The following is a 24,700-nucleotide window of genomic DNA, read 5'->3' as shown; positions in this document are numbered from 1 at the left end:
CCTTCTAAATGTACCATCAATTCATCTAAAACTTCAAGTGATAATCTTTTACATGGGTTATAAAAATTTATAATTTTAATAGTCTCTTTATTTATAAATACTTCTATTACTATGACTTCTAAATTTTTCCCTTTCTCTAAAACTTGTATACCTTGTTTAACAAATATTATACATCCCCCCCAATCTCTTCCTCTCTATCTCTACGTACATTCTCATACCCTTTAATATTAAAGTCCAATACAGGTTTAAGCCAGGTTTCTTGATTATGTCTATTTATTATTGTCTATTTATTATGTCTGGTTTATCCCTAATTCCTTGTATAAAACCTTTAAATTCGTGTCCGTTAGCTAATAGTCTTCTTGCATTCCATTTTCAGTTTGGTTTATTTCCAGCTCCTCCTGTTCTACCCTCTGCTTCTAGCCTTTTATTGATTACCTCCCATGATATATTGTTTATTCCAAAAAACTTTTCAGCTCCTTTCACAATTATTTTTATTTTCTTGGTTTTGTGTTTGACTTAATCAGTACAGTTAATTACATAGGCAATGAACAAAATCAGCTTATCAAGTGTCAGTGTTGTATCTTCTTCTACTTGGTCATTCTCTTTTCTCACTATTTCTTGCTTTTTGTGTACTTGCACTTTTCCATTGTTCTTAGACCTTCTTCACTGCCTCTGCATAGCTTAGATTGTTTACAGCTCTCATTTGTTCAATTTCTATCTGTCTGATTTAATAATATATATATATATTTTTTTAATCACCTGACATACCGGGAACATAATGTGTAACACCTGACAATAGACAACTGAAACTAATTATGAGCCATTAGTGACTTCTGAGACAACTGATTAGCAATTGCTAGTTACACACACTATAGAAAGGCCAGATCAGAAGCATCACCACATGTTGTGTTGAAAGCTTTTCTTTTTATTTTTTTGTGAACAGTGCATGGTTGGTTTGACCTGAACTGGCTTACTATGGGTGCAACAACAATGTGGATTTTAAGGTATGTTGTTTTAGGATTTGTTTATTTATTACTTTTTTGCAGTTTAACATTTACTATATGGCTGATGTTCTTTTTGCAGTTACTATTTAGCAGTACTTGTAGCCCTTGGTGCATGTGATGTTGCAACAAGTATTATTATTATTATTATTATGTCCAGCATTACATAATTGATCTGATGCTAATGGTTTATGTAGTTTTTTGCATATAGCCCTGGTAGCAATGGTGGACTTCCTGGACCTAACAATCCCAGCAAGAGTACAATTTACAGTGCTGCAGTTAAAGGGGGTTATGACGCCGAAAGCTACAGTTCCCAGGCTGGCTCTTCAGGCATTCTCATGGCGGTAGATAAAACGGGCTCTGATTCTTCCACTAAAAGCCAACTTCAGGGATCTGGGGCCTCATGTACGAAGACTTGCATGGAAATCTTACTAAAACATTGCGTACGCACAAAGCTGTAAATGTGCGTACGCAGAAAAAAATGTATGAAACACTGCGTACGCCGAATCTCACGCATATTCTTTTGTACATCTGAATGAACGTGAAACTGAGCGCAACATGCACGAGCACAAAACCCCTCCCTGCCTCCTCCCCCGTATGAATATGCAAATGACTATGCTAATGGCAAAACCCAACGAAAAAGCAATGTCAAAAGCAAGCAAAAAGAGAAACTTTGAACAGAATGTGAATTGGAGGTGCTGCTTTCGGAGGTAGACCGGAGAAAAGCGGTGTTATTTGCAAGTTTGTTCTCCGGAATTAACAACAAAAGAAAAAAATAGAGTGGGAGAGTTTAGCTGATGCGGTCAACACAGTTGGGTCTGAACATCGCACTGAGTGCATTAAAAAAAGAAATAGTGTGGTTTATATCTGTAAAATGTTGCAGTACGCTTAACAGTCTCAGTGGCGCTACTCATAAGACGAATGTGATCATAAATTGATACGTTCGAGCATGAACTCGGCTCGAATTCAGCGTCTGATGAACTCATTTTTGTTTTTTCCCCGCTACATATCAGATTTTGCCAACTATTTATCACGAGAAAGACAAGTAGGGATCATCAGTAAGTTCATATCAATAAGCATCATATTTTATTTGCACATTTATTGAATGGAAATGTTTCTGATTCACGCATGCAAATTCATCTTCAGATAGTGTCTTTATAGAAATGTGCGTGCGGTAGATCGCTCAGATTACATTGGGAAAACAGGCGACTGCTGCAAATTGTGCTTTAATGTTTAGCTGGTCAAATGTATGGTATGGAAACCTTATATACCTGCTGAACCCGTCTCAGGCCCCGTTTACACTAGTGCGTTTTAGTTTTAAAACGGCGTTGTAGAATGAAAACGATCCGCGTCCACACTCGCGTTTTACCCAGCATTTCTGAACAGCTCTCCGTCCACACCAAAACGCTGAAAACGCACATCAAGTGACCACACACACACACACTCTCGGGCAAGCGCTCCAGCATTTCTACCCAGATAAGAGCTCTGCTTGTCGGACTGCTCATCAAGCATCTCCCGCTGGATCTAATCTCCCTATATTTGCTAAACGTGATATTTCATTCATGTTGTTGACTTTATCTAACGACATAGGCCAATTCCCTGACTTTGATCATTGGAATCTATTAAGTTACTTGTTCACGGGTAACATGTTTTGGTTAAGCGCAAAGATAAGTTAATGATTAATCCAGGTACATTGACGGATCGCTTGCCTTTATTTCCTACAATGTATAAACTTATTGTATGTTATACTTTTATAATTATCGATTATTAAAACTGATATTCAGCAAAAGAGAGGGTGCGTTTCGTATTTTCACTGAAATTGAAAGGAGGCAGTTGTTATAGGCTCCGTTTTGTTATAAATATCCACACAGTGAAGATGACGCTCATATTATACAGCACGACGCCTCAACATTTCTGCTGTCTGTTAAGTTGCTAATATTAAAAAGAAAATAGGCAGTTCCTTAAATCATGTTTACATTTTATTGTTGAGAAAGTGAAACAACGTAGCCAAGGTGATGTGAATGAAGTTATAAAGTACACTGTTCCCTTTGAAGATTTACCCGTGTCCTCTGTATGTTTTCCATATCAAACTGGGAAGGGGGAGACTGCAGCCTTGATCAAACTTGCGAAGTCTGAACTTACAAGAAGAGGATGCGAGACTGAACTGTGTGTGGGCTACTTAATATTGAGGAAAAGCCCTAATCAGATAGGCGAACGTTTGCAGCCCCGCCTCCGTTTTCAGATGTCTCCGTCTTTCCCCATCCACACTGAGACGGAGCAGCAGCGTTTTAGAATGAAAACAGCCTCTCCAGCGTTTTCAAAAAGCTCCGTTTTCGGCACTCGAGAACTCCGGCGTAGTGTGGACGGATGGCATAACCGTAGCAAAACTTATGCGTTTTCAAACTAAAACGCACTAGTGTAAACGGGGCCTCATACAGTTGCCATTGCAAGGCTCAGACACTTTGTAGAGAGGAATTTAACACAACTGCCTCTAGGAGTCGCCAATGGAAATAAAACAGACACGCACAAAAAATGTGCGTATGCCTGCCAGAAAGCTGCCGTGAAGCTGCGCACATTCCCACGTTCAGTTCATTGTTAGTAAATCCAAACGTGAGCGATTCTGAGCGTGAAACCTGGCGTACGCAAAGTTTTTGTGCGTACGCAGCGTTGATACATGAGGCCCCTGGTGTTTATTCAACGGGAAGTGGTAGTCTTGTTTATGGTACTGTGGGTAATGCAGTGAATGTTGGCATGTCTGGGAATGATGCAAGTCCATCAACTAATGTCCAACAATCTGAAGTCATTAGTTCTTCTGTCTTGATGCCATTTTAGCAAAGCAGTTATTCTGTTCCTAATCCAGTGCTGCTGACTAGTTCCCAGTCTGCAGTGCATGCTGGTAGAAGACCCAATAAGCCTCTAAGTGGTAAACGCCACCAATCTGGTTCCAATATTGTTTTAGGTTCCAGACCAGTTCAAAATCCGATATTTAACACTTTGAAGCCTCTTAAACCAATATTAGAGTATGGCAGTGTGCCAAGTAGCCTAGCAGTGGCCAGCTATGAACTTGTCAGCCAGTCCAGTGGCCAGACTGCAAATCAACCAAACGGTGTGCAGCCTATAGATGTTGTTGACATCTCTGTGGTCCAGCCCAGTAGCCAGCAGCTTATTCTAACAAGCCAATCTAGTTCCCAGTTAAATGACCAGCAACCAGTTCATGGTAGTTCTGTCTTTACGGCTCAGCCCAGTGGTCCAACTCCCCTCAAGCACCATAAAGGTAAACCTCAGTTTGGGTCCGAACTTCCATCCAGTACAAGTACTCTCCATACACCGAGTTCTGGTTTTGTAGTGCAGTCAACTAGCCAAATGCCAGTACAAACCATCTACCAGTCTGTGCCCCAACCTGCTCTACAACTGCCAGTGCAAGCCAGCTACCAATCAGAGGCCCAGTCTGCTTCTCAAAAGCCAGGACAAACCGGTTCCCTGTCTGTGCCCCAAATTTTTGTCCAACCAGCCCACATCAGCTACCAGTCTGTAGCCCAACTGATTGTGCAACAAGCCAGCTATGAATCTGTGTCTCTTTCCAATGGAGCAAAACTTGTACAGGCTGGCTCCCAATCAGAGGCCCAGCCAGGACCTATCAGCTACCAGTTTGTGGCCGAGCCCATTGTCCAACAGCCAGCACATGTTAGCCTTTCTGTAGTTCAACCGATCAACCAGCAAGCAGGACAATCTACCTATGAGTATGTTGTCAAGCAGAATGGGCATCCCCTTCTCAAGCCAGTGCATTCCCATGGAGTTCATCAGATTGGCTCCAAGGTTTATTCATGCCAAGAGTTACCTCAGCATGGTTACCAGAGGAGATTTCAGTCTCCACCTAGAACAAGTCTTTCAGCCCTAACTCGGCACTCCAAGCCTGTTGCACAGTCCAGCAACCAGGCACCTGCAAAGCCTAACCATCCCAGACCACTCGCATCTACTCTACAATCCATTTTAATCCCAGCTCAAGCGTTATCTAGCCAGCAGTTTCTTTCTTGGCCCAGCTACACTCCCCAAGCTTTGCTAGTGGAACCCATGTACCAACCTCTGGCACAATCAAATTCAGAGACCATCTCCCTCGCTGAACACCTGATATCTCCTGTTCCAGGGCAGTTTGTTTCCTAGCCTCAAATGCTTCCTAGTAGTCAGTCTCTCACTCAGTCAAGCTCTTCTTCCTCAGGCATGCCAGTGCAGTCCAGCTACCAGCCTCTGGTATCATCAAGTTATGAGACCGTCTTACAGCCTGGATTTCAGATCTCCTCAGTGCTTGTGCCATCAAGTTACCAATCTACAAGTTCCAAAGCATCGAGTGGTCCGTTATCTTCAAGCCATGAGTTTGTGTTTCAGTCGGTTCAACCTGAACTTGCAGTTCCACTACAGGTGGATTTATCAGTCTGTCACAGGCCAAAATGCTCCTGGAACTGCTCAAAACAATAGGCATCCATCCCAGTTGTTCAGGCTGTTGCAACAAGTGAAGTCCTAGATACTTGTGTTCTGGTTCCAGAGTCATGTTTGCTGTCTAATGTCAATAAAATATTATTTAAATATCTTTGTGGATCTGTTTTATAACTTACCTTTTTATTGGCAGTTGCATCTGCAATATCAAAATACAAAAGTTGATCTACGTTGCTGTCAACTTCATTTTTAAATTGCTCCCAATAGTTTCTTTGATGGGTTTCATGCAGTGACAAGTCTGCTGATATAGTAAGGTTTTATTTGCTAAATACAACTGACACTGCAACCAGACATGTAACGTGTACTTCAAATAAAAAATGATCTAAAATGAAGTTTTTGCAATTGAAGTTTTTTCCCACTATGGGAACGTTTGCAATATTTAAATTATCCACAGGTTTAATTATTTTAATGTAAAAATTATTTAATTATTGATGTGGTACACAGCTTTTTGTCTATTTTTAAAATTATAACTACCTTCCAGTTTATAAGCCCAATAAAAAATTTGTTGTGGACTCCGAACAATATTTTACTGATCACACTTTCCCCACAGAAATTAATTTATTGCATGCAATCTTCAAAAACAAGGATAATATGGTCTTAAGGCAAATCTGTATATGTTAACTTTTAAGTTCATGATCTTTTTAAGTTTGAAAATGCGTGAAATGTATCTGCTTTATGGTGAATATGCTAAAATAACCAAATAAAACACTTTTTTTTTTTTTTTTAAATCTGTCTGAAATAACTTCTATAACTAAAATGTGTGATTTGATTGCTGCTACAAATAATGCACCGTAGTGCCAGTTTTCTAACGCATCTGTTTAAATTGTTCTGACACGGCTAAATACAACTCTCACCACAGGGATGGTTCTGCAAGATATTTCCTCACAATACATTTGAATTAATTGGTTAATCAGAAAAATAATATCAGTAAACTAGTTAATAAGCAACTTTATATAAAAGTGTACCACTTCCATGCTTGTGCCATTAAGGTACCAGTCTATCTACTAGTTCCCAACCATGGAGCAGTCCAATAGTCTGCGCTTTCAATCTGAACTTGCAATTCCACTACAGGTGGATTATCAGTCTGTCACAGGTCAAAATGCTCCTGGACCTACTCAAAACAATAGGCATCCATCCCAGTTCAGGCTGTTGCAACATGTGAAGTCCTAGATACTTGTTTTCTGGTTCCTGAGTCCTGAGTGTTTGCTGTCTGATGTAAATAAAATGATTTAAATATCTTTGTGTGGACCTCAGTTTTATAACTTGCCTTTTATTGACCGTTGCATCTGCAATAATAAAATACAAAATTAAAAAAAAAAGTTAATCTTCTGCATTTTTTTTTAAATGGCTCATACATTTCTTTAAAAGATTTCATGCAGTGACACGTCTGCTGAATATATTATAAAGTTTTGTGAAATACAAGTAAAACTACAACCAGACATGCAATGTGAACTTAAAATTATCTTTTTAAACGCTTTCTTTTCCCCACTATGGTAATGTCTGCAGTGTTTAAACTATTCACTATCTTTTAATGTGTAAAAAAATAAATTAAAATTGAGCATTGTCAGTATATCAAATTGTCATTTTGTTTTCTTTCTGATTTAAAGTGCTATTTTGGTATATTGAAACATTTGGGTAGGTAAATTACTTTTATATGAAAATTAAAAGTCCACTTGAAAGTTTTCATTTTATCTGGATTTACAATTTATAGATGCATGTGTGCTAACAATGGTATGATAGAGGAGTGTTTGGTACGCAGCTTTGTCTTTCTCTGATTTTAACATCATAACCACCTACCAGTTTATGAACCCTATAAAGTTTGTTGTGGACTTTTTCAGAACAATATATTATTGATCCCACTTTTCTGACAGAAATGTATTTATTTCAAGCAATCTTTAAAAACAAGAATAATGTGGTCCTATGAAGTCTTAAGGCAAGTCTGTATGTTAACTTAAGTTCATGAGCTTTTCAGGTTCAAAATAATGTAAGGCTTCAAAAATAATCACACAGATGAATAACCTGAAATGTTTCATGCTGAAATTGCTAAAATAACAAAATAAAGCACTTTTTTTTTTTTTATCTGTCTAAAAGTAATAACTGAAACTAAAATGTATGGTTTGATTACTACTAATAATAATGTACTGTAGTGACAGTTTTCCAACACATTTGGTTTTTTGTCTCAAAAGTTTAAACACATCTGTGAAAATAGTCCTGAAACACAGCTGAATACAACTTACACCACGGGAATGGTTCTGCAAGATAATTCCTCGCAAAACATTTGAATTAACTGGCCTACCGGACATGCAGTTAATCAGCAAAATAATCTCAGGAAATTAGTTAATAAGCAAATTTTATTTATTAATAAAAAAAGTTTACTTTTACCTTTAAGAATATTTTGATTAACACAACACAAATCATTTGACTTCAAACCATCACTAAAAGCACATCTGTTTTAAAAAATGTTTAAAGTTTTCTACTTAGGATTTTTAATTTTTTTTTAATCAACTGACATACCGTGAACATAATGGCTTACACCTGACAATAGACAACTCAAACTAATAATGATCCATTAGTGACTCCCGAGAGAGGTGATTAGCAATTGCTAGTTGCACACACTATAGAAAGGCCAGATAAGAAGCAGCACCACATAGTGTGATGAAAGTTTTTCTTTTATTTTGTTGTTTTATTTGTTGAGATTATTGCATGGTTGGTTTGACTTTGCTTACTATGGGTGCAACAACAATGTGGATTTTAAGGTATGTTTTTTTTAAGACATGTGTTTTGTGCGTAGTTTAATATTTAATAAGTGGCTTTTGTTCTTTTGCAGTTATTGTTTAGCAGTACTTTTAGCCCTTGGAGCATGTGATGTTGCAGCTGGTATTATTATTATTATTATTATTATTATTATTATTATTATTGTTGTTGTTGTATTCTTCATTGTATAACTGAACTTCTGTTCGTGGCATTGTTTTATGTAGTGTATGCATATAGCCCTGGTAGCAATGGTGGACCTCTTGGACCTAATAATCCCAGCAAGAGTACATTTTTACAGTGCTTCATTTAAAGGGGGCTATGACACCGGAAGCTACAGTTCCCAGGCTAGTTCTTCAGGCATTCTCATGACTGTTGATAAAACAGGCTCTGATTCTTCCACTAGAAGCCAACTTCAAGGATCTAGTGTTGATTCAACAGGAAGTGATAGTCTTGTTTATGGTACTGTGGGAAATGCAGTGAGTATTGGCACGTCTGGAAATGATGCGAGTTTGTCTTCTACTGTCCAAGGATCTGACGTAATCCGTTCTTCTGTCTTGATGCCATTGCAACAAAGCAGTTATTCTGTTCCTGAGCCAGTGCTGCTGACTGCCCAAGTGCAGACTGTCCCCTATTCCAACAGTCAGCAACCAGCAAGTTCTGAAACCATGGCCCAGTCTAGACCTCTGCTGTTGTTCCAGTCTAGTGACCAACGACTACCACAGCCTAGTTCCCAGACTGCAGTGCATGCTGGTAGAAAACCCCATAAACCTCTGAAAGGTAAACACCAGCAATCTGGTTCCAATATTGTTATCGGTTCCAGGCCAGTTCAAAATCCAGTATTCAACACTTTGAAGCCTCTTAAACCAAAAGAAGAGCCTGCATCACATCCTAGCTTACAAATAGTAGAATATGGCAGTGTGCCAAGCAGCCTAGCGGTAGCTGGCTATGAACTTGTCAGCCAGTCCAGTGGCCAGACTCTAAATCAACCAAGTGGTGTGCAGCCTCCAGATGTTGTTGCCCTCTCTGTGGTCCAGCCCAGCAGCCAACTTATTCAACAGGCAGTTGACACCTCTGTGGGCCAGGCCTCCAGCCAGCAGCTAGTTCTGACAAGCCAATCTATTTTCCAGTCAAATAACCAGCAACCAGTACATGGTAGTTCTGTCTTTACAGCTAAGCCAAGTGGTCTGACTCCTCTCAAGCCCCATAAAGGAAGACATCAGCTTGGGTTCATGCTTCCATCCAGTACAAGTACTCTCCATACACCGAGTTCTAGTTTTGTAGTGCAGACCCCTAGCCAAATACCAGTACAAGATAGCTACATATCAGGAGTCCAGTCTGCTTCCCAAAAGCCAGGACAAACCAGCTACCTGTCTGTGCCCCAAATAGTTGTCCAACCAGCACAAATCAGCTACCAGTCTGTGGCTGAGCCCAGTGTCCAACAACCAGCACATGTTAGCCTTTCTGTTGCAGCGTCTGCTCCCCAACCGGCACAACCCAGCTACCAGTGGGTGGCACAGCTAGGTCTCCAACAGCCAGCACATGTCAGCTTATCTGTAGCCCAACCAATCAGCCGGCAAGCAGGACAATCCACCTACGGGTATGTTGTCGAGCAGAGTGGGCAACCTGTTTTCAAACCAGTGCATTCTCATGGGGTTCACCAGATTGGCTCCAAGCTTTATTCATGCCAAGACTTGCCTCTGCACGGTTACCAGAGGAGATTTCAGTCTCCACCTAGAACAAGTCTTTCAGCCCCAACTCTGCACACCAAGCCTATTGTACAGTCCAGCGACCAGGCACCTGCAAAGCCTAACCATCCCAGACCACTCGCATCTACTCTACAATCCATTTTAATCCCAGCTCAAGCGTTATCTAGCCAGCAGTTTCTTTCTCGGCCCAGCTACACTCCCCAAGCTTTGCTAGTGGAACCCATGTACCAACCTCTGGCACAATCAAATTCAGAGACCATCTTCCTCGCTGAACACCAGATATCTCCTGTTCCAGGGCAGTTTGTTTCCCAGCCTCAAATGCTTCCTAGTAGTCAGTCTCTCACTGAGTCAAGCTCTTCTTCCTCAGGCATGCCAGTGCAGTCCAGCTACCAGCCTCTGGTCTCATCAAGTTATGAGACCGTCTTACAGCCTGGATTTCAGACCTCTTCAGTTTTTCAGTCGGTTCAACCTAAACTTTCAGTTCCACTACAGGTGGATTATCAATCTGTCACAGGTCAAAATGCTCCTGGACCTACTCAAAACAATCTGCACCCATCCCAGAAGTTGTTCAGGCTGTTGCAACAAGTAAAGTCCTAGATGCTTGTTTTCTGGTTATGTCTTATGTCAATAAAATATGATTTAAATATCTGTATGTTTGGACCTCAGATTTATAACTTTCATTTTTATTGTCCATTGCATCTGCTAATATAAATTTTACAAGATGAGCTTCTACCTTGTCAAACTTAATTTTCAAAGTGCTCCCGATAGTTGCTTTGATCGTTTCCATGCAGTGACATGTGTGCTGACAGGGATGGGCAGAAATGCATTAAGTTTATCCACAGAATCAGTTACCTCATTTTTACATGATCGACTTAAACTACAAAATACAGCAGGCACAACATGTATAAATTAAATGCTTTATTTTTGGAAAAATACTTTTTTTTAAATTTTTTTTTTTTAAGTATAACACTGCTTTGCAAACCTCCTCTCAATAGGCATATTTAATTGATCCCTTTAGTATGTTTGACGGCAACTGTTTCTGAGCAAGTTTAAATTCCCTTCTTTGCCACCTCATTCACCTCTACTTCTGTACATTTGAAGATGATCTCTTTAACCACAGTGAAAACCATGTAATGCAGATGAGTTGGATTTATAGTACTATATCTGATCTTGAAAATTGCCACCATCTCGTAACAGTTCTCTATTTAAAAAGGGTGAGAAGTTATTTAATTCACAATTTTTAATAGATCCCCCTTTTTTTTTTTTTTTTTTGCACTGTAGGACTTATGTTTATGTGTTTGTCTTATTTTCTTGGAATCTACATCAGTAATCCATCCAACACTACTGTATGTGCAGTTTACTTATTGTCCCAAGATTTAATCCGTTCTTTAACTTGAAGATTTCAAGTTTTATTGTGAAAAACTGGGATAGTCTGTCATTTGTGCACAATGAAGCAAGAGATGTCCGAGCTGCACATGGAAAGCAGGCTAGTGGAGTCATCGGCCATGAGGCCCATTTTCTTTACCATGTTTATATAGAGCCTGCGAGTAAACGGGTGGTTTCATCTTTGAACTTGGATGCTCTGGTAAGGGCACATCATGAAAATGTTACTTGCGTTGCTGACTTCAAGAGGTCCGCTAAAGGTCTACGTATTACTCATTTAAATGTAAGGAGTCTTCTTCCAAAGATTTCTGAGCTAAGACTGTGTTCGGATAAACGGTTGTCAGTACTTGGGTGCAGTGAAACTTGGTTGGACGGTTCAGTGTTGGACTCAGAAATTGAAATTACGTATTGTAGTTTGATAAGAAGAGACTGAAATCGTAACGGTGATGGCGTATGAGTTTATGTAAGATCTGATTTGTCTTTTAATGTTAGAAATTATATGAATAATGCATCCACTGAAGCTGTGTGGGTGGACGTTTAAGAGTAAACCTATTTTATTTGGAACCTTGTGTTAACCACTAAAGTAATTTTTATGAATTGTTGGAAGGATTTTTAAATGGTTTCGTGAAACCTCTCGGAATGGAAATTATAATATGTGCGGATTTAAACACTAAAATGTGAAATATGGACTTTTCTGTTGTATAAAGCTTTTAAACATTTTTTTAGATTTCTTTTTGATTAAAGCAAATTAAGGTACGAACTAGAATTACTCCCAAATCGCAGTCTATTGTTGATTTAATTCTGACATCTGATTCAGCTAAGATACGTTGTAGTGGTGTAACTCAGTGTAGTATAAGTGATCATTTTGAGTATATTTATGTAGAAAAGTGCGAAAGGCAAAGTTTATGGGCCATAATACTGTTTTAGTGAGGTCAATGAATAATTATAATCTTAATTTATTTTGTGATATATTAGATAAAGTTGATTGGTATGGGGATCTAAGGATGTGGATGCAGCTCGGGGTTGTTTTAGGGATCTGTTAAGTATGGCTTAGAATAAAATAGCACCACATAAGAAAATAAGAGTTAAACAAAGATTAGACTCGTGGATTACAGATGAAATATTACAACTGTTAAAGATAAGAGATAATAGTTTTGCAAAGTTTAGGAAGGGGTAGTGAGTGTAGCAGTTACGAGTTTTTATAAAATAAAGAGAAATGAGGTTAGGAATAGAATAAGAAAAGCAAAAAGGTTTTTTTATGAATAAGATAAAATGAAAATACATTTGAACCAAAAAAAAACAAAAAAAAAAAAAAACCGGGGGGTGTATTGAAAAATCTTGATTATTCAAATGCTATAAGTAAGAAATCATCTAAACCTAACTTAAAGGTGGAAGACAAATTAATAGTTCATCCAAAGAATATTGCCGAATCTTTTAATCAGCAATTTTTATTGTTAGCAAAAAAAATTAATAAATAAAAATATGTGGTCAGCTTCCAGGGCAACCAGCTATTTACAACAAAGATAGAGTGATTTCTTTTTATAGACAATGGGGCATTTTTCCGGATTCATTTCAGTTTGATTGGGTTACAGAAAGTGAAGTTTTAAAAATGATTAGTGAGTTAAAATTAAATAAGGCTCCTGGAATTGATGATATTACTGCAAGATTTTTAAAAGACTCTTTCACTTTGTTAAAGTGATTGCCCCCTTGGTATCACATATTTTAAATTTATCTATTGAACAAGGAACAATACGATGTGATTTTAAAAGTGCTAGAGTTATACCATTATATAAAAGGTTGTAAGTTAGATATGATTATTTACAGACCTGTTTCAATCTTGGGGGTGATGTCTAAAATTCTGGAAAAAATTGTACACAAACAGATAGTCAGCTATATTAATAAAAAAGCCTATTTTGTATGAGCTACAGTCAGGATTTAGAGCATTACATTCCACTGAGACTTATATATATTAATGGTCTAAAATAGCTTGTTCAGAGGAACTTTATATTTAAGCTAATGATGCTGCAATTTTAGTATTTCTTCAAGACATAAGGGCCCTGGAAGAAATCAAGAGTTCCCAGTTAAGAAGTGTGAACAACCGGTTTTTAGATAAACTTTCTTTACACATAGGTAAAACAGAGGCTATTTTATTTGCTTCAAGAGTGAAATCAAAGAAAGATGATAGTTTTGTAGTTAGGATTTATTATAGAAAAATTGGCAAGAAGTTAGGTTTATAGCAAGGTAAGCTGCTCTGTCGGATGTTCATTCTTTAAAATTATTGGCAGCAGCTTTGATTCAACCCCATTTTGATTATGCTACCTCATTTTGGTAAAGTAGCTGCTCACAGAATATGAAGGAAAAATTGCAAAAGGCAAAAAATAAATGAGTATGACTAGTTTTAAAAATTCACTCTAGAGCACATTTGCACAAAGATTTTTTTTAATGAATTAGTCATGTTAACTGTTAGTAAAAGTATGTTTTTTTTATTATTTAAATGTGGAGGTACTGTTTGTTTTATGCATCATCTGTATTTTGAAGCCATACTTTGTTTTATTTAACAGCGAGGACCGCAATGTACTTGTATTTTTGTACAGATTGTCTAAAATATGTCAAATAAAATTCAATTCAATTCAACTGGACGAGTCTCGGTTTACCCCCATAGTGAACACCAGTACACCATCTTTAGGTGTTTTATTATTCTAAAGTTCGTAAGAGACTGAGAATAATTATGTACTAAAGGCTCTTCATCCTGTTCTTAAGGACTGAAATTTTATTCCATCTAATTTCTTAAGCAAAGATGTTGATTCAGAATTGTACACTATATTGACATCACATGCTGTATAACTGGTCTAGGCATTGTGCAGTATTTTTAATAGTTGTTGACTTGCTCTTAAATTTACCATGGCATTTGTCAGTTATTTTCTTTATGTCTGCATAACTTCCATCCATACTCCAAGCATTACCCATTTTCATAATCAATTTTCTGTTCTGATCTCAAGCCTGGGCAAATAACAAAAAGCTTCAATCTGAGGCCGCATTTTTTGGTTATCATGTAGACTTCTTACAAGGCATTTTACAGTATTATATAAACCTTATTAAATACAAAATACAAAATACTATTTTGTATTTAAATACATATTTGAAACACTTGTTTTATAAATACTACCCATCTGTCACCGACTCAGTCCCAGTCATTCCCCTCGCTGTCCAGCAGAGGTTGTCATCCCCGGACTTCTAGCATTACATCATTCACTTAGACTGATTGTGCAGACACCTGAACTGAATCACAGTAATGACCCACGCCACCTATATAAGCCACACTCAAACCACTGTTCAGTGCGAAGTCTTGTTTAGCCCCGGCCAGCATTTCTGAGCGTTCTTTCCCGCCTGATCTCTTGTGCATAACCCCGGACTGTTTCTGACTCTGAGTTGCCTTCTGCCTGCCCACGACCCTTGCTTGATACACGGACTCTGAACCACGCTACCTGCCCTCGACCCACGCCTGTCTTAAGGATTCTGAACCACGCTGCCTGCCTCTGATCTATGCCTGGTAAATCACTCTGTGTCTGTCAGCCGCCAGCCCAACGACCTCTATTGATAACTGTTGATGTGAGATCGCACTTTAGTGCGTGTTGTAAGTTTGACTGACTAATAAATACTGCAAAATGGATCCCTCCGTGCCAGTCTCCCCGTTACACCATCCCTGCCTGCTGATATTATTATATTAAGAGACCAGCTCCCTAGCTAAATACCAGATATCTCCTGTTCCAGGGAATTTTGTTGCCCAGCCTCAAATGCTGCCCAGTAGTCAGTCTTTCATTCAGTCCAGCTCCTCTTCCTCAGGCATGCCAGTGCAGCCCAGCTACCAGTCTCTGGTTCTATCATATTATGAGACCGTCTTACAGCCTGGACTTAGACCTCTTCAGTGCTTGTGCCATCAAGTAACCAGTCTAAAATTTCCCAAGCATCGAGTGGTCTGGTAGTTTTAAGCCATGAGTCTGTTTCAGTCGGTTCAACCTGAACTTTCAATTCCACTACAGGTGGATTATCAGTCTGCAAATGCTCCTCAACCTTTTTAAAACGATCCATCCCAGAAGTTGTTCAGGCTGTTGCAACAAGTGAAGCATAGATTCTTGTTTTCTGGTTCATGTGTCCCATGTTTGCTTTCTGATGTCAATAAAATATAATTAAAATATTCATATGTGTGGACTTAAGTTTCATAACTTTTTTTTTTTTTTTGACCGTGCCATCTGCATTATTAAAATATCTATTTCTATCTATCGCCATCTTTTTTTTATATGGCTCTCAATGGTTTCTTTGAAATGTGGTGACATGCCTGCTAATATAATATATTTGCTAAATACAAATGATACTGCAACCAGACATACAATGTGAATTTTAAGTTTTTTCATCTTTAGTAAATGTATTTATTTTATTTCTCTAAATCATGTTTTTTTTCTCTCTCTTTCCCCCCACTGTACATACTTTACTAAATACAAAGCATCTGGACAGTATTCATTTTTTTATGTTCCAGCCTTATTCCAAAATGGATTAAATTAATTTATTTTCTCAATTCTACACACAATGCCCCATAATGACAATGTGAAAAGTGTTTTTTTTTTTAAATTGTTGCAAATTTCTTAAAAATAAAAGTCACATGTACATAAGTATTCACAGCCTTTGCTTAATAATTTGTTGATGCACCTTTGGCAGCAATTACAGCCTCAAGTCTTTTTGAATATGATGCCACAAGCTTGGCACACCTGTCTTTGGGATTTTTTGCTCATTCTTCTTTGCAGTACTTCTCAAGCTCTATAAGGTTGGATGGATGGAAGGAGACTGTTTACAGCCATTTTCAGATCTCTCCAGAGATGTTCAATAGGATTTAGGTCTGGGCTCTGGCTGGGCCACTTAAGGACATTTACCAAGTTGTTGTGAAGCCACTCCATTGATATTTTTGTGGTGTGCTTTGGGTCATTATCCTACTAGAAGATGAACCGTTGCCCCAGTCTGAGGTCAAGAGCACTCTGAAGCAGGTTTTCATTCAGAATGTCTCTGTAAATTGCTGTATTAATCTTTCCCTCTATCCTGACTAGTATTGAGCAAAGGCTGTGAATATTCATGTTTCATGTGATTCTTACAGTGAAATTTAAAGGCTTAAGCAAGTCACTTTAAAAGAGACTTACTATTAATATTGAGCTATTTATGGTACACACACTGTACATGTATTTGGATGTGGGCACACCTTTGTTTAAAACTGATTAATTTTTAACTGACATGCTTTGTAAATTTGGTCATTTTTCCAATTCATACTTGTTTTTTCTCTGTTAAACAACTGATGATGGAGGCAGTGAAAGGAATGAATGTTGAACCATTAGAGGAGAACACAAAATCTTCTGCCAAAGGAAATAATGTATGTGGCTGTGGTGTTAGAGGAAAAGGTCGGTTGTACTTGAGGAATGTGTCAAATGCTTTTGCTCTGCTAATAGGGATTTTTATGTCCTGAATATCACTTATCCCAGGGTCAAATATACATTTAAAATCCTCTAAAAAGTGATCATGAAAATTGCTGTTAAAGCTCTGCAAAAGTTCATGGAGTTAGAAACAAACTCCTAAGTGTTTTTGTGATTTTGCTCTACCATGCTCAAACTTACTGATATTCATGTTGTCCATTCAACTTTGAGGACTAAATATCAATCAAATGTAAGTTGCTCACTCTAAATTGAAAGGAAAAAAATCTGTTCAATGATAAGCAACTTCAGAGTAAGTTATTATTTGTTGCTTGTTTTTACATTACACAATTCAAATCAATGAGTAAGATATAAAAACAGAGGTAAAATTGCACTTTAACGCAAACTGAGTTTGAATAGAATGGCTGTAACAGAATGTTTATTTTAATATCTGTTTGTTACAGAACAGTTTTAATCACACTTTTCATTATTAGATTTTATGACTTAGTGTAAGCCTTTAAATTGTTGAAAAAAAGAAAAACATTTCATAGGGTTCATTTTAATCTTTTTTAAAGTTTGTTGTGATTTCAAAATTTTGGCATGATATATAAAAAATAATTACAGATTGCATCTTTTTGCTTTAAGGAGTTTTAGTATTAAGTTATTGAACTAATATGACTTTATTTTTGCTTGAATGAAAATATTTTCTTATCCATGAAAGACAGAAAGTGAAAGTAAAGGCCAATTGTAGGAGGCTTGTTCATTATCCTCATGCTGCAGATGCTCTGTTTAACTGTTTTCTCGCTAGTGAAGCATTCAGTTTTTCCACTTACAAAGTCCGCCATGTAGATAGCAAATGTTCCATGGCGTGACGCAACTGCTTGTAAAGGGAATGGGAGATGAGACTCTGACTAGTTTATTCTCAAAACACACCTACAACAGAGAATAAGCACAACCCTTTTAGACCATGCACTGCACAGCAGACCGAATTTTTCCATCCTTAAAATAGCAAAAGTGGATTCGGAGATGCCCTTAATGCTTTTGCGCCATGCGCTTTAGACTGTGCGCCTAGATCGTTAAAATAGAGCCCACAGAATGTCAATGGTATGGCATGCAAATAGTCCAGACCACAATCCAACTGAAAATCTTTGGTGGAAATGAAAGAAAATGGTCCATGACAAAGCTTAAACTTGCAAAGCCGATCTGGCTGCTAATAAGATAAAGATGGAGACAGATTGATGAAGAATACTGTTTGTCATAGTTACAGAGAATCAACGCCTCAAAGAATTTAAGCTGTTATAAAAGCCAGAGGTGCTGCAACAAAGTACTAGTGGTGTTTTTATTTGGTGATTCCATGTTACAATGTTACACATACAATGTTCTTTCTTTTTTTAAGGAGTTTCATACAGCCAGAAGGATGGATTGTTGAATATAAAGTTTTGTGGCATGTATATTTTTTATCCTACACAATTAAACATTTGAATGAACATCTTCCAAAAGTGGTAATTCCATACTTTTTGCCAGGGGTTGTAGAAAAAAAATGCTGTCTTTAAGAAAGTTATAGGTTTTAAGGTAGAGGTAGTATTTGTTTCAGTTTTGTGTGGGCAGTTAGCTCTGTAAATCTCATGACAATGTCATTAATAAAATAGACAACAGGTCTTTAGGATGTGCTAGTTTGGGTAAAAGACAATAATGCTGTTGTGACGTAAATACCTGCAATAATATGTACAACATATCACAGTTAAATTGCATTAGAACATGTATAAAATAAATGAAAATGCTGTTACAATGTTAGTGTTCTTAGTGATGTTTATTTAGAGATTTTCAGGTAAAAATAATTGACAATTGGGGAGCTTACATTTTAAGAAAAAAATATACTTTAAGACAAAAAGGATGTTACAAAGACTAAAGTGTCTCTAGCCCCACTAACTTAAGTCTATCAAACAGTTTAATCAAGACAGCGATGGGACACAGAGATGAAGCCAAAAGTCATAAAGAAGCTCAGTGATTTAAAATGACAACTCATTTATCTTTTCCTTAATTCTCCTTGGTCCATCTCTATCCCTCTAACCTATAGATAAAACTCACTTATCTTTCAGTCAGGACACACAGACGATTAGAAGTCCACATTTCCAGTCTACAATAAGATATCTAAATGAAGAAAGCTGTTTGGTACAACAATAAATAAAGTATATATTACAAATAAGTCACACAAATTAACCACAGAGTTCAGAATAGAAGAGTGGCTAAAGTTATCGACAGTGATTCAACATTACAAATCAGAAGAAAAAAGCCTGTAAACATTTAAACAGCAGGTTTGGGCAACTTGTTTATGATTTAAAATGGCTTATTTTTTAATTATAGGAGCAGACTGTAGAGTTAAGTTACTCACTGTCAGAATAGTGAAGTACAATTTAAAAGACCAGATTTACTAAACTGTAATTAGAATAATCCTTTTATAACAATGCATCTAACTATAGCAAGGATGCACCTTGTGCATCAAAATGACACAAAATGGGTATCTTGTGTACTATAAAGTAATTCCAAGGGCCCAAGCATAAATTGGATGTAAATGTGTTGCTCAGATCCTCCATCAAATTCCACTGACTGCGTGTGGATGGCTTTTCTGAAAACGTAGCCCTATATACGTTTTTAGAGATCACAAATTATGTAGCCGGAAGTATGATGGCTGCATTTCGTCTTTAAAATAAACGCTACGATGCAGTATGACCCGGTTTTCGTGCTCACCAGCTGACCGCGTACCTTCGTGTGGATGGCTTTCCCGCTGTTACCAGTTTTGCCAGTTAGCTCGACAAGTACTTTGGCGGACTTAAGATGCAGAGAGGAGTTGACTATGACGATGGGGTTCGAGTCTAGCGAAGAATCATTTCAGAAAGCAGGTAAGACAAAAACCACTGCCTCGCATGGTTGCCACTGCCTCGCATGGTTCAGGATTGGTAGAGCTACGCATCGATGAATTGGCTCTTAAGTGTTTGAACTCTCAGTAATGATTAAATCACACTGAACTGAGCTAAACTGAACTGAACTGTACTTAAACACTAAGACATGAACCACACTGTTCCATTTACTATGACCATTTATGTGAAGCTGCTTTGACACAATCTACATTGTAAAAGCGCTATACAAATAAAGCTGAATTGAATTGAATTGAAAAACAGAAGCCAAATGATAAAATAAACAAGTATGTAACAGGGTGAGAAAACATAGTGAAAGTCAGACGAGGGCTTTTCTTTTTCTGGATTGCTTTTTAAAACCGTCGGTTGGGTTTAGGGAATGGTTGGGCGGGCCAATCAGTGCTTATGGAAACAATATTGGTTGGGTTTAGGGAAGGAGGAGGGTGGGTCAGTCAAGCCTTTAATGGATTCACGCTAGAACAGCAGGCGCAATGGCACTGGAGAAGGAAATTTGAGATCCTAAAAAGCATGCACAGCGGCCTCTGGTGGATTTGCTAAAACAAAAACTGCAAAAAAAAAAAAAAAAAAAAAAACGTAGCTCCTGGAACGTATTTGGCGATCTCCAGGAAGGTATCTAGCAGTAAGTTTTTCCGAATGAGCCTGGGTTGATTTTAAAGCTATTCAAAATTTGAAGTCTGAAAATTGTTCAACCCTCATGGGAAGATGAACAATATCTGTACATGTATACTGTAGGTTGACTTAAAGCAAGGATTGATTTATGTTTAACTATAATGCACATTTTTCAAGGCTCATTATTAGTTTTTAAGTTTAATTAATTTGAAATATGTATAAAGATGCCATTTGTGTTTAAAAACTTTAATCAAATATGCCATTTTGTTCTCACATGCAAAAACGTTTACCAACTTGCATAATAGGTCTATCAGTAAGCTTATCATATTTTTTTCATCTGGATACAGATATGAGATATCCTGTTGAGTCAGGTTCATTAAACAGGGTCAAGAATCAAGTCATGGAACTCCTTTTGTGCTTAAACTACTTTAAAGTAAAAGATTTTCACCTAAAAGTTAAAATAAGCTGTTCAATTTCTCACCCTCAGGCAACCCAAAATTTAGGTAAAATGTTTCTTCAGTAAAACAGTAAAAACAATATTTAGCTGAAACTGTAGTCCTCTGGTATATAATGGTGGTCAGTGGGTGCCATTACTTTGAGAGAAAAAAAAAAAACATGCATGCATGCAAAACATAAATAATCCCTACACTTGCATACTCTCTGACTCTGCTGTCGCCTCACTGCAAGAAGGTCACTAGTTCGAACCTCGGCTCAGTTGCGATTGCGTGGGTTTCCTCCGGGTACTCCGGTTTCCCCCACAGTCCAAAGACATGCGGTACCAGTGAATTGGGTAGGCTAAAATTGTCCGTAGTGTAAGAGTGTGGATGTTTCCCATAGATGGGTTGTGGCTGGAAGGGCATCCGCTGTGTAAAAGCGTGCAGGATAAGTTGGCGGTTCATCCTGCTGAGGCAACTCCGGATTAATAAAGGGACTAAGCCGACAAAAAAAATGAATGAATGAATTACGTTTTGCTTGCGTATTTTTGTACCTCAAAGTAACAACATCAACTGACTTACATTTAATGTATACCAGAGGACAACATGTTTAGCTAAAAATCTTTACTGTTCTACTGAAGAAAAAATATCACCAACATCTTGGATAGTTTGAGGAGGTATTTACAGTAAATGTTTATTTTCAGGTGACTATCTAGCAAAATACACTATACATACATTATTCAATAAATGCCATTATTGGAAAAAAAACAAGCATAAATCACGAGAACTTATGAGTTGTTCCCTAGATAAATAGTTATATGATGTCTAGTAATGTGCTGATCACACTTATATTCAAGGGCAAGGGTGCCAAATTATTATAAATAAAATTTAATTTAACAGCTAAACAGCTAACAGCTAAAAAAAAGCAAAACTTCAGAAATGTTTTCAAGGAAGGGAAAACACCCAAGCAGACACACAACATCTTAAAACATTAATATCAGGTTAGATTTAGGTCATAAGCATCTAATGACAATGTTATTTTGACGTCCAAAAACGTTGTGAAATGACATTGATATTTTGTTGGTTTGGAAAGTGACCAAAATCCAAAGTCGGGCCAACATCTTAAACCACCATATTGATGTCAATTACTGACATTCAATCACCAAAGTCCAATGTCATATTGGTAACATCCACACAACGTCAAGCTGTAACATTATAAGACATTGATATTTTATCGTTTTTAGATTGTGTTGGAAAGTAACCAAAATGCAACGTCTGTTTGACATTGGACATTGACGCTGGCCTGACTTTGGATTCTGACGTCAACCTGATTTTCATTTCCAAACAAAATGCAACGTCCCATGATGTTGGGGTACAACATCAATCTGATGTCATGTTTTGACATCCTGTGCCTTCTAGGATTTCTTTATCTCTTTCTTAAGTTTATCAAATGACACTGTTAATTCTGGTTCTTTGAACTATAACTTGTAAATTTAGTTTGTCTTTTAGTGTTTCCAAAGGATAAATTACTTATAATTTAAATAAAAAATATCAGCAGTAATTGTGTAGTTTATGTAAACACATTCGATGAGCAAGTCTTGCATGTCTGGTAATGGGGTATTAGGGTATAGGCTCTCATCTGTCTTTATACTGCATTTGTTACAGTCAGACGGTAATAAAAGCTCCTTGGTTGCTGTTGACTGATTCAGGGTCCACACAGCGACCACGTCTTCGGGTCACTCTCCGCTTGCGGTGGAACTTGGCGTAACATCGGAGACCTAAAAAAAAATAAAATACATTTGTACTGCTTTCATCATTCATTTAGAAGACTTTGTGTTGTGAATTTATTTGAAATATGAGTGGAAAAGAGATTTCAAGATATAAAAATGTACAGAATATTTTCTTTCATTTAGAGCTGTCAATCACTACTTAAAATATAATTTTCAAAAACCCATAATCAGGGCACTTTAATTCTGGACGCTTACCTAAAGTCAAATGTTAAACAGAAGTTTAACATTTTGACTGTTTAACATTTGACTTTAGGTTTTAAAACTATATTTCATGTAGTGATTGACAGCTCTAAATGAAAAAAAAAACTATTCTGAAAAGTTTTAAATCTTGAAGTGCACAGTAAATTAAGTTATTTTTTCTCGAAAGAAAGAGTTAATTCAGAGTACAGTTTAGACTTAAAGGTGCTGTGTGAAAGTTTTTGACTTCTCTAAAACATAAAAATACCATAATATGTTTGCAGATATTTCAGAAGCATGCTAAGTGAACATAATTGTTTATCTGAAAAACAATGCTTAAGTCAGTTATTCTGCTTTGAAAATGTCTGTTAAGTTCTGGAACAGCTGTCTTTGTTTTAGTTATTTTAACCCACCCAATGCCACTTTAGCCAATTTTATTTCAGCACCTCAGGTTGTCTTCATTCATTCAGTCAGAAAGGCTTTCAAAGTATGTGCCCATGACCAAAATGCAACCTCCGGTGGACAGTAGCAGCCTCCGAAATGAGACACAGATTCAGAGTTCCACATGAAGGGGTTATTAATTAGCAAATCATTTAAATACTACGAATGTAAACAATAGGTGAGCAGGTTACATTGTAACCCGTGTCCTAACAACATGCTACGTGATGAGATTTGCAGTGATACGCAATTTGGCTGTTTGCACCAGACAGAACGCCAATGAAATGGTAAGGTTTATAATCTACATAATACATATTAACCCTCTTTAACATTATTATTGTACAAGCTGAATCACTGATATGTGTGGGTTTTGAGTCATAGTTCTAAAGTTCAATTTCAAATGGTTTATTTTATTTTCAAGATCTGAGGTGAAGATCTGCTGCTGCTTTCATTATAGCAATAAATGTTATGTAAAATGGCATTCAAACTAACATTCAAACTAACATTAGTAGCATTTAACACTAAATAAAGTACATCAGGTGTACCTGAGCTGATCATTGTCAGTTTTCTGTTGTTCAGCTGCAAGAAATAAAAGCTGTTTCTAAGATATAAATTTCAGGTGTTGGTTAAGACAAAAACTTCTTTTAATATGGAAATATTCCTTTTATCACATGCTGTTCCTTTTATTTAGAACATGATTTAAATCAGTCTTTAATCAGCTATTAAATCACTCCCTTTGGTCCTCAGTCTGGCAACCTGCTCTAGCGTTTTTTTTTTTTTTTTTTTTGATCCAGCAATACCTAGTTTAACCACTGGGTGTCAAACTTACATACTGCACATTTAAAACCATTTATTTTCAAAACACATACAAAGCCTTTTCATCTTGATTTCAACATGAAACTTTAGCAGAGTGTCTGCCCACTTGTTGCATGCTTTCTCTTTCCAAAATGTGTGGCATGCAGTAGACCAATCACAATTGAACCAATTACAGCAAAATGTTCAGTTGAGTAACTTGTTTGAGAGTCATAAAGCAAATAAGGTAAAAATACATGCATATTTTAAGACAAATAATTAGTTTGTGACCTTGCATACATGTCAGCCTGTTCTTGGGGAATCTCAAAAACAAAATAGTTTTCAAAATCCTTAATAGGGGTGCTTTATTGTAAAAATCTTATTAGTCCTAAAAAATAAAATTTATATATACATATCTTTGTGTAAAATACTAATTAATTTAAATGTTATTGGTGATTTGACACGGACATGTTTCTTATTCTTTATCTAGTTCTCTAGTGTCTCTAACAAAAAACAAAATGAAATAGTCATACCCACCCTCCTCACACATGCAGTCATCAAAACACTTGTTATTTAGGCCACGGTTGTGAGGTTTACATTCAAATTCTCTGAGGTCACAACAGGAACCTGGTCGAAGCACAATAAGAAAAGTTTAAATGTAAACAATATCAGACATTATTTATCATGTTTTATCCATGTTTATCCAACCACTTATGTTGAACAACAAAAAAAAAAATAA

General features: G+C 37.1%; 2 protein-coding genes, 1 long non-coding RNA gene and 1 pseudogene across 3 annotated transcripts in view; 2 read left to right on the top strand and 2 right to left on the bottom strand.

Annotated features, from left to right (window-relative positions):
• Window positions 1–950: 950 nt before the first annotated feature.
• On the top strand, window positions 951–5,552 carry zgc:173544. Its single transcript, XM_073916601.1, is given in 5 exon segments — window positions 951–1,004; window positions 1,084–1,133; window positions 1,200–1,399; window positions 3,681–5,423; window positions 5,425–5,552. Coding segments are annotated over 5 exon segments (2,118 nt in total). The 5' UTR covers window positions 951–975; the 3' UTR covers window positions 5,521–5,552.
• Window positions 5,553–8,139: 2,587 nt separating this feature from the next.
• LOC110438914 (uncharacterized) lies at window positions 8,140–10,600 on the top strand (annotated as a pseudogene).
• LOC141376582 (uncharacterized) lies at window positions 8,839–13,295 on the bottom strand. Its single transcript, XR_012387107.1, has 2 exons — window positions 11,741–13,295; window positions 8,839–11,630 (listed from the first exon to the last, which is right to left on the bottom strand). It is a non-coding gene; the product is annotated as an uncharacterized lncRNA (long non-coding RNA).
• An 8,023-nt stretch (window positions 13,296–21,318) lies between these two features.
• draxina (dorsal inhibitory axon guidance protein a) overlaps window positions 21,319–24,700 on the bottom strand; it is a gene marked incomplete at its 3' end in the record, with an annotated part of 74,223 nt that continues 70,841 nt past the window's right edge. The window contains 2 exon segments of the mRNA NM_001033727.2: window positions 21,319–22,542; window positions 24,499–24,588. Of these exon segments, the coding sequence (NP_001028899.2) occupies window positions 22,430–22,542; window positions 24,499–24,588 (203 nt within the window).

Source organism: Danio rerio, chromosome 11, assembly GCF_049306965.1.
Source record: "Danio rerio strain Tuebingen ecotype United States chromosome 11, GRCz12tu, whole genome shotgun sequence".
Taxonomy (NCBI): Eukaryota; Metazoa; Chordata; class Actinopteri; order Cypriniformes; family Danionidae; genus Danio; species Danio rerio.
Note: the sequence above shows the minus strand (reverse complement) of the source record. Positions and strands in the feature narration are given on the sequence as shown.